Source organism: Platalea leucorodia (assembly GCF_965183815.1).
Source record: "Platalea leucorodia genome assembly, chromosome: 3".
Taxonomy (NCBI): domain Eukaryota; kingdom Metazoa; phylum Chordata; class Aves; order Pelecaniformes; family Threskiornithidae; genus Platalea; species Platalea leucorodia.
Genome location: NC_138825.1, coordinates 64,693,321 through 64,708,099, shown reverse-complemented (window position 1 = coordinate 64,708,099; position 14,779 = coordinate 64,693,321). Strand labels below are relative to the sequence as shown.

The 14,779-nt window shown below is 36.2% G+C and overlaps 1 protein-coding gene across 5 annotated transcripts in view; it reads right to left on the bottom strand.

Annotated features, from left to right (window-relative positions):
* The window catches only part of AHI1 (Abelson helper integration site 1), a 98,413-nt gene that overhangs the window by 35,586 nt on the left and 48,048 nt on the right, over positions 1-14,779 (bottom strand). For all 5 annotated transcript variants that reach the window (XR_014227618.1, XM_082306413.1, XM_082306415.1 and 2 more), the window contains one exon: positions 12,688-12,805. Coding sequence is in view for 4 of the 5 variants with exons in the window: in XM_082306413.1 (XP_082162539.1) it covers positions 12,688-12,805 (118 nt within the window). In the remaining variant the exon portion in view is untranslated. The remainder of the gene's footprint in view (positions 1-12,687; positions 12,806-14,779) is intronic.

Genomic DNA, 14,779 nt, shown 5'->3' with positions numbered 1-14,779 from the left:
CGGGATTCCTGGAACTTACCCTGAAAATGATTTGTTTTGGTAAGAAAAGCTGATTTGCAGGAATATTTTGAGTTCAAACCACAATTTCAATTGCTGAAGATCCTTTACACGTATGAGTAGACAAAAAAAAAAAGATGGAAGAGTCCTATATGTTCTTTAGCACAAGGAAAACAACTTTCCAATAAAGTACTGTTATCAAGGTACACGTGATGTGATGTATTGTAGATGTGCATTAAGTGGGCACTGCACTCCAGATTTTCCAAATAACAGTAGCACAATTATCTGTCTTCTCCTGTTGGTTCTGCTTTTTATACAGAAGCAGCCAAATCTGAAGCAAATATAATTGGGCTGAACATATTGTTAGATTGAACTGCTGGACACAAAAGGTGAGAAGTTACCACTAATTAATCAATATATAGTTCAAAACACAAGTTCTGAATGTATTTTTAAAATGAAAAATTCCAAGAGTGTGACTTGGAGTCCTTAAAGGAGATAAATACCAACTCAGTTTTAGCTTGTACCTGGCTCACAAGAGAAGTTCTTCAACTAGCAACACGGACCATACAGAAGTTATCAAGACCTCTGTTACAACAGATTCATCTGAACAAGTAGAGGAGGTGACAGACTTCACCAATACCTCCTCTGAATTGAAAGAGTCTTAAAAAAAAAAAAAAACCCAACACTTCAAGGACAAGACCACCCTTTTTTGTTAGAGAGGTGAACTCTGCTTAAATGTAGTTACCCATAAATGAAAATTCAAAGATGCAAGGAGTAGGAAAACAGAGCCTATTTATGCTCTTCACCTGAAAATAGTAGAAAATACGACATCTTATAACGTGAATCTTGGCAGTTACGGTCTTTGCTAGGAAAAAAAAAAGCTAGGGGAATCACTTCTTATGCTTTACTGGTGGATAGTGACAACCAGAAGTTTGGTGAAAGAATTCTGAAGAAATTTTCTGCTACTAGGCAATTTATCATATCAAAAGATACACTACATATATTATTAAGTAAGCTTCAATTTTCTATATTTTATTTTTTGGCATATTAGCTGCAGCAGTCTGCTTCCTTTGACCAGTCAGGCTCTGAATGGATTCCAGGAAGACCTGTATCAACATATGTGACTGCAATACCCTTCAGCTAATCTGGCAAAACAACAATCAATGAAGCACCAGAAGCTAGCATAGACAGCTGAAGTAGAGAGAGTGGCCCTCTACTCAAAACAGAAGATATTGACAGGATAGGAAAAGGGGATGTGATATCTAGAAGCATATAGGGATGTGATATGCTGGAATCAATCTTCAGATGAGATACGCAGCTTCAAACACTATCTGTTATACAGTCTGAGTACGAGTCTTCTGCAGAAGGACTGCCCGGCACACCACAGCAAAGCCTGGGGTCAAGTGAGCAGGAAAGACTCCAAAGAGTTTTTTTGAATTTGCCTATGTGTCATTTGGATCTTTTTTCCTCTAGCCGAGGAAGTAAAAACTGAAGAAACTGAGCCCTAATTGTGAGGGCAAAAGATGAGGAAGGAACCTGTGCAATCTGTTCCTTCACTGGAGCGTGCCATAAGGTTGCAGAAAACACCTAAATACAAGTTTTCAGGAGTAGAGTTTTAAGGCAATTCTACCACCTCATTTGAAGCCAATGAGCAATGAGTCACTGTTTCTTACAACCTCCAGTGAGCAAGAAACCAAGCTAACAGCGAGGAGGCGGGCTCCAGTGAAGCTCTCATTTCATCTGGGTCAAAGCAGCACATTGAGGCCAGCTCTGTAAATAATACCGAGTCACTAGGTTGTGTGACAATAGCAACGTGTAATTTACATACCCATAGAGGCCTTCACTTCTCTGTCTGTGCCTTCTGCTTTCTTAATGCTTTCCCAAGCCACCACCCTCTATCATTAGTTTCTATAGGACCAACATGATCAGTATCAAGCTACATTGGTACCAGTCTATTGCATAGCATAATATGGACCACAGGTACCCAAAATTAATTTAAAAGGTGTTATATTAATAGAATGAATCATGTAATGGAAGCTTGCTCTCACTGAACTTTGTGCTTCAGCAATGAGGGTAACAACAGTTGCATATGAATCCATGAAAGTTTAGTTGTTTCACACTGATAAAAATCTATCTACAAAATTAGCAAAGGGTTTTTAAAATAGTTGAAAAAGTATGTATTTATACCAAAAAATGATGGACAATGTATGTTAAAAATATGGATTTTTTTTTTTTTTTAATGTACTTGGTTTTTGCTCACTTGTCAAAACCAGGAATGAAGTCAAAGGACCTAGGTCTCCTCTTGGGAGAGGGAGATGCCTCCACCTCCTGTGCACCATGGCTGCTGCTGGGTCTTTCGCATAGTCTTCCCAGCTCCTCTGGAAATGATAGGAACAGAAGTATTGGAGCAATACAAGGAGGGATCAATTTCCTCATCTTATTCACTCATGCTTATTGCTGTACAGACAGCATCCTTGCTGACCTGAACTTTCTGCTGGACAGGGAATTGATACTTTGCTGCACGGCCCTTGGGCAGAAGAACTGTTTCCAACTCTGAAACCAGGCAGAATTCCATTTAAGCATGCACTTTGTCAATACTTGCTGTCTTGTGGCTCAATAGCTCAAAAATTACAGTCAAGCTCTATTTGAAAGTACAGACAAGCTCAGACTGAAAACAGTTAACAGGACCTCTCTACTTAGGAATTAATTAGATTTGGTTGGTTTAGGATTCACATAATTGAGAAAGTAAGGGCACACTCAGGCCAAATCACTTTTGGCAGAGTCTTTCCACAGTACTACGTCATACCCTGATTTTGCAATCTATATCCACTGCTGCCAAACAGAGAGTAATGCTTCATTTAATCCACACCCTTGTATAATTTGGCTGAGAGTACTTCCTTTAGCCTGAAGGCACAGCAGTAATTACCCTGACATACACCAATTTCAAGTAAATATAAATGGTGTTCTTTTGATAAAGTTTTTGGAATCTTCAAAGATTGCTGTTATTGTGCTCTGTATTTAGTGTAATTTTTAGTGAAATATTTTAATTAACTTGCCTAGAAGAGACATGAAAAAGAACATATAATAAAGGAACATGTGTATCTTTGATCTCAGGATAAACAATTCTCGCAAGTTTAACTAGAAAATACAAACTCTTCTGACATTTATAACATCTTATCAATCAGATAGAGGAAACTGGATAACCAACCTTTTAAAACAGAAGAACTAGATTGTCATTAATGTTAATGGTTTTGTCTCTATGTCTTTACTACTCTGTTGGAACATTTTTCTGGTTAGATGAGTCTATTTAAACACTTTTTGTTTTCAAATTAAAAATCATTTTTACTATTCATTTCATAAATGTAAACACTCAGCTATTCTACCTTAAAACAAGGTCCTATATTTGTGCCTTGAGCCGAAACTCTGACATTGGCAACTGATGTTGGTGGCACAGTAAGGCCACAGAGCTCTGAGGAAGTGCCCTCCCCTGCAGAATCGCCTGAGCTGCCTGTAAGCCATGGTGAGGGCGCAGCTGTGCCCTGGTACTCTTAATTTTTATTTACTGCCAAAGTCAGCTGCAAGGTGGAGCATCCCAGAGATGGCTCTAGCGACTGAGCAGACGGAATAAGATCAGGGAAGTACATGCAAAGGTTTGCTGTGTGTGACAACCAAGCTTTTGTAATCTATTTGCACTGAAGAAACTGAGACACAGTTTCTTCAAAATGTAAACGGTACAGCAAAATAGCTTATAAAAGAACCAGAAAGGCATTAAAAAAAAAAAATCTTGCGATTCATGTTTCTATTGTTTTAAAAGAAAATTAACTTTGAAAAAAAATATTTTTAAGTTGAATTTTTCAGTTCTTTGATTCTGCTATGAGCAAATAATAGTAATAAAAGAGTTTTATTTTCTTTCTCCCTTCTTATACTTTTCCCCTAAGTAAAAGTGAGAGATACGAATATCTTAAAATGAATGATCATTTTCCCCAGGGGAGTTCCCATTCAAATTAGCACACAGACATATATAAAAAACATTTTAGATCTAATGTTCTGCTTTTGGTAAAAATATTTTTACCTAACTTCAGTGTAGTTAAGTCAGTTCACACTTGCTAAAGATCTGATCTGCAGTGTTTAGCTCATACTTTGTCTCTATGCAGTTCTCTTTCCCGCTTTTGAAAAATGAAAACAAAATCTGGTAATTGGATCTAAATCTTAATCTGTTATCATAATTGCTCTGTGACTATGCAGTGCTTTATAGTTAAAATAAAGCCTTCTAATGAATGTAAAAGGTATTATCTTTGGTTAACAGGAGAAAATAAAAAACCAGAACAATACACCCAAAAAACTGGGGACTAAAAATAAGCCAAGTTTATTCACTTAAAAAGTGCTAGTTTTCTGCACTTTCTCATAACAGTTTCCAAACGTTATTGTTATCCAGACTGGGAGGTGGTGAGGGTGTTTAAGTAATTCAGTTTCCAAAAGAAGGAAAAGACATATACTTGATCCAATCAAAGAGTTAGAAGCAACTGAGTTCTACAAATTACAGCAAAATGCAAGAATTCTGCAAAGTTGCAATTAGATACTTGTAATAACAAAAAAACCCCAACAATTCATATTTCTACATTTAGAAACGCAAAAGAAAATTATAGGCAAAATTTTCAATTTTTTAGAACCACTGCTCCATTAGAATAATTAAATGAAAAGGCCACATTTCAAAAAAATTCCATCCCCACAAAAATGTTAGAAGAATTCTCTTGAAAATTTTTAAAAGGTTAAATTTCTGAAAAATGTGTCGGGCAGGATCAGTTCTTCAAATATATCACAGAGCAGGAAAACAGCAAATTGCATAAAAACACTGAAACATAACTGAGAAGTGAGAGACAAGTATTGGGCACATATTTGTTTCATCTTAATGCACATTTACCCTTTTCAAACACATGACAATCTACTACAAGCAGATTGTAGCTTGCAGGAAGCTAACCATTCTGCAAGCATTTCTTCTCGTGTATTCTTAGACCACTTTCTATTTTGGCAGCACCTCTACAGGACATACTAATAGTGTTCTGTATTTCTATATAGTTTAAGATTTAAAGACAACTGGCAGCAGACTAGTAATCAAAGATATTTCCCCCACTGGACTGCCTGATCACATTGAGGCCATTACAACTATCCCATAGTGAAGAGGAAGCTTGCATTTCTCCCTCTGTAGTAGTAAGGATAAATAGGAAAAGATAAACATATCAGGCCACCAGGGAAAAAACTACTAAAACCCTTTTGCGCAGGCCTCAATGTCACTTCATTATTTTCTTAATCAACATCGCAAAAAAAAGCCCAGCAGACTCAGCAATACTAATGAAATTGAGGACTGCCTTTGTTAGATTATTAAACATTACCTACTTCCCTTTTGTAAGCATTTTCACATATAGAAGCAATGAAAATTAGTTTGCATCATCACCTATTCCTCCTAGCAGCTTGTATTACACTGAAACCAGTTTCATCTAATAGCGTGGGTACTGAACCACTTTTAGGTATGTATTTGGTACTCTTCACCAAAATATGCTCCTGCCCCAATTTTAGGAAGATGTGGGGCTAAAACGAAATATCTCAAAGTGACTTAGACATTATGGCAAATTGCTACACCATTTCCATAGCTCTGATCTGTGCAGCCCTGCAGGCTTAATTGCTTTCCCCATCACAGCAAATCTAAATGAAGCTGTTGGGTGAGCTAATGAGGCAACACACATTACAATTTAACAGGGAAACAGATATACCCAGATTCGTTCAAGACAAAATTGAGAGTTCTTTTCTGATGTTTATATTCTCCGCAAGTAGTCTTTTACACACACTCAAGCTATTTCTCTTTAAAAATTAATAGGAAGAGATTCCACTCCTACTTTAGAATTTGATAAAATACAGTATTTACAGTAATATGTTAGGATCAAAAAAAAAAAAAAAAGGTACATATTCAGTGATCTGCATGGCATTCAATTCGCCTGCATGGATTGGATCCCAGTAAACAGATTTCTCCAACTGGTGCTCCTACCGGCACTCCCACTAAACAGAAGTGGTTCCCCAAGGTCAGCATTATCTAACTTCAGCACAGTCGTGTGGGAAAGCCAGCAATGCTGCTGGCTGTACCGCGTGTTTTCTCTTAGTCATCTATCTGTCAATCAGTTCTTTCAGTCCTCTTCAAAAAATGCCACCAACCTGGATCCAAACATAGCCAGAGATATACTACAAATATTGTATTTCATGTTATACTTGGACTATATAGCACACATACAGGCAACCTTCAATTAATATATACTCTGTCATCTTTTTTTAACATCTCTTCAGGATATTTTATTACTGTTTATTCTCAAATTAGAAAACTAAACTATTCTAATAGTAAAACTGAATTCAATTGTTCATTTGATGCATTTTCAATTATAGTTTGCACGAGTCTTTTTTCCCCTAACAGTTTCCTAATAAGAGACGCAAAGAATAAAGCCACACTGAACTAGCTTTCTACACACATTCTTCCTTGAGTGGCACAAAATTATGTCAGAAGCAAGATAAATACCCCCAAAATAAACAAACAAAAACATTAAAGTCCTCCAGGACAGTGGTAGTACTGAAGATAGATGTTATAGAGTTGGGGAGAAAGTATGAAGTATTGAAAAAAAAGTAATCAATGATATCAACATACATATGAGGATGTAACTTTTGACAGTTTCTGTAGTATCCTTGCAAAAATGTGAATTTTGCTACTTGATGTACCTCCTTTTTCTGCTTCTAAAAGAACCAGAATCGGAAGTGTTTTAAGAGCATTTAGTTGATGCATAAATATTTTTGATATCTTTGATGTAGAAACTTATTTCACTGTTTGCTTGAGATTGAAAAAAGAAGTTTTAAATAGTCTATCAAATATAACAGAGGACTTAAACGCAAAGCCAGTTTTGTTAATATCTACAGAGAGCAAGACAGAGTGCTTTGAAGCTTTCACTTTATATAGGTGGAAAACACCTTTGACTGTCAGTTGTGTTAATGGAGAGAAAATTTCTAATTGTTCTCAACCCTGCCAAAGCGTTGTGTTTTTTGTTTTTGAGATTTTTTTAAAGATACAAGAACCATCACGTTTCTAGCACATACGTAATTAATTTTTAGGAGCAAGTTTAATTAACTGGTTTTATTGAAGTCAAAATTTTAGTGAAAAGATCTGTGCAGTATTTATAGTCAAGCTTCAATCTCCCACATAGTTTAACAATTAGGGTCGCTGCTAATTACAATTACTTGAAACCTAAAACTTATTTTAGAAAACATGCCCTGAACACAGTGGGAGTTACTGAAGAGTCACTGTTGAATAAAGCCTAAAATTGCAGGCCATTTCTTTCATGGCATGCCACGGATCTGCAAAACAGTGTCTGAGAGCATAGGAGTGATTTCACTGTCCAAAGATGCGCACAACCTTAAGGAGGGAAGGGAAACCAAACCAGCGGGGATTTTAATGTCTCTCAGAGAATGGGTAATTGAAAGCTCGAGCTTTTGCTACTTCCTTATTTGTTTAAAAAAATAACAACTAGGAAATGGGTTATCCTGGAAGAAGGTACAAAGATGAGAACATGACAAGGAAAAGATCAGAATGTCTAAGACAAAGTCCTGGATAATGCTACAGTGCAGTGCTGCAGAGTAGCAGCACAGGATGGGTATGATAAAATTAGCACTGAAGCATGAGCAGAGCTACACAGCACAAAGGTAAAGCCTCAATTCTGACTATCAAAGACAAGTCTTAGACAAATTTTCTCATTACTAAAAAAAGAAAGAAGAAAAGAAGTTCAGCAAGCTTAAACATTACATACTTTTAGGGACAGATTCCCTAAAGCATACTAAACAATAATCAAGTAAGAATAAAGTAATCTGCTATATATACAACATGGAAAAAATTGAGTAGAATGAAAAATAGAACCATCCATAAGACATTATGAATCCAAATTACAAAGGTAAAACTCAAAGGGGATAACTTTCTCCAAAGATGCACATCTAGCAAACTTTTCAAACGATTGAAATGGCTATCAGCACAGCTGCAGCTTTACTGAGGCAGACACACAAAAACCCTGATATGGCAAAATGAGTTACATTCTCGATGAAAAAGTCCAACTGACAGGCTATCAGGATGGACAGCAAAAAAACCTAAGTTCTGTGCCTTCCTCTCAAATTTAACATGATATTTGTGAGAGGAAGGCACACAACACATGTTTTCTAAATTTAAATTAATTCTCTTAAATTTTAAGAAATCTCTCTAATGAAGTGCTTTATACATAACACATAAGAAACAAGTTCATCCATGTCTTGGATCTGTTTTGTGGTACCTACTTTCTTAATTACTATTTGTCAAAATTCATTACTTTTTTCTAGTAATTCTAACCATACTCTTAACAAACCTTTAAATATATCTCTTGCACAGCGCTCTATAGCATTGATGGGAAAGCAGTAGACGATGTTAACCTTGTATTTAGCAAAACTTTCAACAGTCTCCCATACCATTCCCATAGACAAACTGATGAAGTATGGACTGTGCAAGCAGATAGCGCAGCAGACCGAAAATTGGCTGAGCTGCAGGGATCAGAGGTTTGTAACCACCTGCACAAAATCTAAATGGAGACCAGTCACTAGTTGTGCACTCCAGTGGTCGATACTGGGGCTCACACTGTTTAATATCTCCATTAATGGCCTAGATGGTGGGACTGAGTGTACCCTCAACAAGTTTGCAGATGATGAAAAACCTGGGAGGAGTGGCTGATACACCAGAGGGATGTGCTGCCGTTCAGAGGGACCTTGACAGGCTGCAGAAATGGACCAACAAGAACCTCACGAAGTTCAACAAAGGGAAATGCAAAGTCCTGTGTTCGGGGAGAAATAATCTCATGCACCAATGCAGACTGAAATACACAAAACACCATTTAAACCTAAGAAAAAAACCCTTTACTGTGAGAACAGTCAAACATTGTAATATGTTGTCCAGAGATGTTGTGGAGTCTTGATCCTAAGAGATATTCAAAACCCAACTGGACATGGTCCTGAGCACCCTGCTCTACGTGAACCTGCTTTGAGCAGGAGGGTTGGGCTACATGGTTTCCAGAAGTGCATTCCCACCTTGCTGATGCCGTGATCTTGTCTTTACTCATCTCACATAAAGAACATTCTGTGCTTGAGAAAAGTGCTGAAGCTCTCTATTTGATGATTACAAAATGAATTATTTAATTTATAACAAAGTAAATTAGGATATCTGAGCATCGCATGTAAAACTCAAGATCAGGGATAAAAAAAAACCCAAACCAAAACATAACTGAAGAAACTCTTTAAGGAGACGAGGAAGGATCCGATATGGAAATATATTAGTTTACAATTAGAAGTTACAGCAGCTGAGCATGCAGAAAACAAATCACTAGCAGATCGTTTCACTCTATATGGAGTCACTTCATAAAGATAACAGTTCACCTTTTTTTAAAATTAATTAATCAGAAAGGGGTGTTCAACCTAAGTCTCTAAAACATTACAGAACACAGGGAAGACTGAAATAAGAAGAGGCATCTTTGCTGTCGCACTATGAAATATTCAAGGACGCATGAACCCAAGTGGTTTCCAAGTAACTCAAGTTTGCTTTCACAAAACAGTGCTGCTGAGGGAAGGGGCTATATTAGAATGACAAACGGCATTGAATCATATTTTGAGTGTTTCATGAATTTTTCCTTCACATAAAATATTTATAAATTTATATTTATTAGTGTCTGACTGGAGTGTTGCAAGAGCCTGTGGACACAGGCTCTTTAGGAAGGACCAACAGGGAAGACAAGAATGGAGATTGCTGTAAGGAAGGGAGGAGAGGCTCAAATGCGCAGAGCTATGGAGCAGGTGACAGGTTTGTCAAGAGCGTATGGGTCAGAATTGGAAGAGAGGCCAAAAATATGGACATTGTGGGGGGCACCTGCTACAGACTGCCTGATCAAGAGGAAGTAGATAAAGCCTTCTTTAAACAGAGCAAGAAGTCTCAGAATCACAGGCCCTGACTCTCATGGAGGTTTTTAACCACCTCAATATCTGCTCGAGAGACAAAAACACAGGCTACAAGCAATTCAGACTTCTGGAATGCACTGGGGACAACTTTTTGATGCAGATGCTGGACAGGCTGACTAAGAGGGCTGCATCCCTGAGCATGCTAATAATGAATAAGGCAGAACTGGTTGGAGACAAAGGCAGTCCTGCCTCAGTGACCATGAGATAACTGATCTTGAGGGAAGTGAGGAAGGTAAATAGCAGAACATGGACTGGGGCTTCATGAAAGCCTATACACATGTGAAAGTATGCACTTGAAGAAAAGCCAAAACATAGTATGTATTTGAGAGTATGCAGAACCCATCTGTTAAAATGAACAGGCATGTTTAAAAGGCATAGTAGTGTATATTACTTTTATTTGAAGCATTACAAAATCACTTACAGCTATTTCTGCAAATATATCTGGATACAAAAAGATTTAAAAGTTAGGAAAGATCTGCAGTATTACTGCTACTGCCCATAAATCACAAAGGTGGTTACCCCATTTTTCACTGTTTCTACCTAACACAAGACCTAGATAATTAAATTGTCTTGTAAAAGGAACAAAGTGCTGCATGTATTCAGGCTGCTACATTGTCCATATCACAAGACATCATCTACAACCTCACCAAGTTAATATAGCACGCACATACACCAGTTACATGGTTAAAAAGATTGCGAACAGAGCTTTATTCGTGCTGCCTGTAGAGACTTCACTATTATGGGAATTCTGCATTTTCCTTTAAGAAGCACTAAATACACAGCAAAAGGTGACAGGAAAGTGTGAGAATGAGAAGACTGAATAACTGCCAACATAACCTTCAGGAATACGTAACCATCTGCTGGGCAAAAATGAAGGATCTCTGTATTATAGGCAGTTGTTAACAATGCAACGTCCCCATAACGTAAGTACAGAAAACCATATATATAGTGTATATGAAACCAACACAGAAAAAAAAAAGGTTTTGTGCTTCCAGCACAATCCACAAATGAATAGATCTTTTTAAGTACAGATTTTCTATTATTCAAATGTAAAATTAAGCTGTCAGTTAGGAGCTATGAACATGAGCACCTATCTTTTTCCTTTATAATCAACGGGGAAAGATGAAATAGATGAGTAAATCTTTCTCATATGTTTCACTGAAAACAACTGTATCTCAGTAGAAGAACTCGGAGGCCTCCAAAATGACAGAGAAGTAATTTAGGATTTTAGAAGATTTTTTTACAGGAAAATCTCTTTCAGTTGTGGTCCACTAGCATTCTTATGGTCTTTTTCCCCCTAAAAATCTTCATTTTGTCATTGCTTTCATTGACTGTTGAAAGACCATTAAAATGTACCTCTTTTTTACTGTACTTCCCCTGCATAAATAATATCCTTGAGGGTCGTCTTGAAGTATGAGTCAGTTTTGGAAACAATTACATTGGGAACACACATGAACAGCTATAACATATATCTATGTTTGTTCATGCTATTTAAGAAGTCTTCAGCAACACATTTATCTGTACTTCTGCATAAAGTAAAATTCAAGACCATAAAATGCACTGGTTTGAGCAATATTAGGTACAGTCACTTAAAACAATTTAAAGTATATCTTAATGTTCTTTAAAGGGTTAGTCCACTTATTTTAAATATTCACAATATGTAAGATAGCATATGCATTCTACTTTTTCTGTAACATTTACACACTCCGGAAACAATAAGCATCTGCTGTGCAATAGATGAATATAATTATGGCTCTAAGCTCTTTTGTTAAGGTAGAAAAATGGAAATACAGAAGTTAATTGGTGTATAGCCATTTGCATTGTGAGTTAGTGACTGAGAGCGATTCTGAGACTAGTGGTCAATCTTTTAGACCATGCTAAGGACTCTTTCCCTGCTGCTCAGAAAAAATAATCATAATTTGATTTGCAAAGAAAATTGCCTTTAGGAGATAATTCTATGTAATTATAGAGATTATTCCTACCTTTATTATCTACATTTTAAATCTCTACTACATGTTTTTAGTTCATTATATATTCCACCCTCCCTCTGGACTTCTTTTTACTCTTCTCAAGGATACAAACAAAAACACTTGGAAACTAGGGTTCCAATTTTCTGTCTTATTTTATAGGTGCCCAAAAAAGACAAAAAGGTATGAAATTATCAATTTTATTATTAAATATTATGATTAGTAATGCAACAGATATTATTAGCAAAGTATCATAAAAATGCATAATTTCATTCCTTACCTTTTTCTGCTTTTCTTATTACTGCTTTCTTATATGAATACATATGCATTTAAAAATATGATTTGATTGTTTTTCAGGGTCTGTGTTTAAGATACTAAAGTATTAGAATATTATTAAAATATTAAATTAAGAAAAGCTGGCAATCTCATTCTGTTCTAGGAACTTACAGTACCAATAAATAAGTGTACAGCTTAAAGAAAAAAAGCATTACAAAGGAATATATATCAGCATTGGACTGTATCACACTGCACTTTATAAACAATATCACACATAACAACCAGGACACTCCCTGAAAGAGCTGCATAGCAAAATCTATCAAGGCAGAAAAAAATCCTCATGGAAGTTATTACCCATTCCCTACAGAGAGTGAAGAAATAAAAAAAAGAAACTTACCACTTTTAGTAGTGAAAGAATACAGAGGATTCAGTGGAGTGCTCAGAGTGCTTGGCAGTCTTAGCTTGGAGTGTGGTGACAGCGATGATGGCGCAGGAAGCAAGAGATTTGAGCTCGCCTGTAATAGGAAAGACAAATCAGAAAGTGAAGTGTAATTTCCTGGGTTACTTACTGATGCAACAGCTAGAAGAGACATATTTGCTTAGTGTAAATAACTCCAGGAAAAAAATTAAGACTTAAGTCCATGATAAAAATTTCAATGGATGGGTTTCTTGTTGTTGTTGTTTTGTTTTTTTTTTTAAGAATATTTCGAGACATAGACTTGGAAAAATTGTGGACATAGCTATAAATTGAATTGCATGTTTAGATATGGACACAAACTTTCAAACAGTGCAAACAACGAACAGAACTGTTTGAACTGGCATCTCATTGCATCTTCGTGTATAAAAATAAAATGACATTCACATATGGTTATAAACTGATAAATGTAAAATAACTTCTCATTTTTGAGTACTCAACCTACACTACATCTGTGAAGAGATTACTCAATATTAGAATGAGAGGAAAAAAAAAAGCTTAAACCAGTCCTAACACAAAACTGATTTCTGCAAATCAATAAAGCATACTTAGACCAAATCACCATACTTAGACCAAATCACCTTTATGTAAGGTACACAAAAAATATCTGTAGTCCCAATTTCCATGGCAACCAAGATAATGTAGTTAAAATTTGGTTTGCTATGGAGTTTCTTGATATACATGCAGCTATCACAAAGCAAAAACCTTTCCCAAACTTTACTCTTGACATATTATCCCACAGAGCTTACATAAAAAAATCTAGTATGACAATCTTAGGTTTTTACATGATGCAATTGAGAATTTTACTGTTTGTTAAACATATTTTCACTGGCTGCCTTGATAATACAGCCAAGAGGGAGGGAAAATAGGCCTTAAATAAAATATTTGTAACTTTCTTCAAACAAAGTAGATTCATATGCTAAAATTTTTGAGACTTACTTACCTAAACCAACACTCTTTTGAAAATCAAGCCTATTCCACAATCTAGAATAGATGCATATGGTCACTTAATCCAACTAAAAGCCCACCATCAGTGAAGCACTTCCTTTGGCCTAAATAAACTCTAGATCAGACCCTTAAACTTCAGCTGAACAATGACATTTTGCAAATTTTCAACCTACTGGCTTCTAAACGCTGTTTAAAGAAAGGCGACAGCTAAAACAAAGTGAATCAGTGGCTTATTTCCAGAAGTGATATAATTTATATAACTACTATTTTTGTCATTTAATACATATTAAACAATTCACCAGGTTTCAATAATGCAGAATATTTGGGCATTAGCAGGTGTACTGGGATGCAGGTAACATAGCACTAAAAGCGTGTGCTGAGTGACTTGACTGGGCCATAGAGGATACCTGCTATCATCTCCTCTGACACTAAACCTTCATCTTAATGTATCTGGTTTTTGTGTAGCAATATGGATTTAATTCTACTGAAAGAAGTTTATTACAAAAAACTTTCTTTACGAGTCAAGTACTCTCTCAGCAACTGCACGCAATCATAATGATTGTAGTCCAAGACTGACCAGAAAGAAAAGCAAGACAGAAAAATCAGATCAACCATTGAACATGATAGAAAAAAACATTAAACCAGCTAAATTCTACTGCAGTGTACAAATTTAACAGAATGTTAGTAAATAGTGGTTGTGAAATGTAAGCAGAATGGAGAGACCTGTTTTTCTGAACAACAAAACCAATCTGCTTTTCTTACATTTACATATGCAAGTGACTAAGTTTCGCTAACACAAAGTTTTCTCTGATAGACACAAACATGGTGGAAAGCCAGTAGCTTATGTGTTTACTCAAGTACAGAAAAATAATCTGTTCTGCAAATGTGTCGAGCTCAGCTTCCCAGTGTTTCATCTTCTTTGACCCACTGTTAGCTCTAGTGAGAGCCTTTTTGCAGTAAGACAAATGAGAAGATCTCCTCCCTGCGTGAATTTCTTGCAGAGTGGCCACTACACCATCAGTGATACAAATGTATGTTTTCCAGTCAAGCATTCTCATGAAACCTT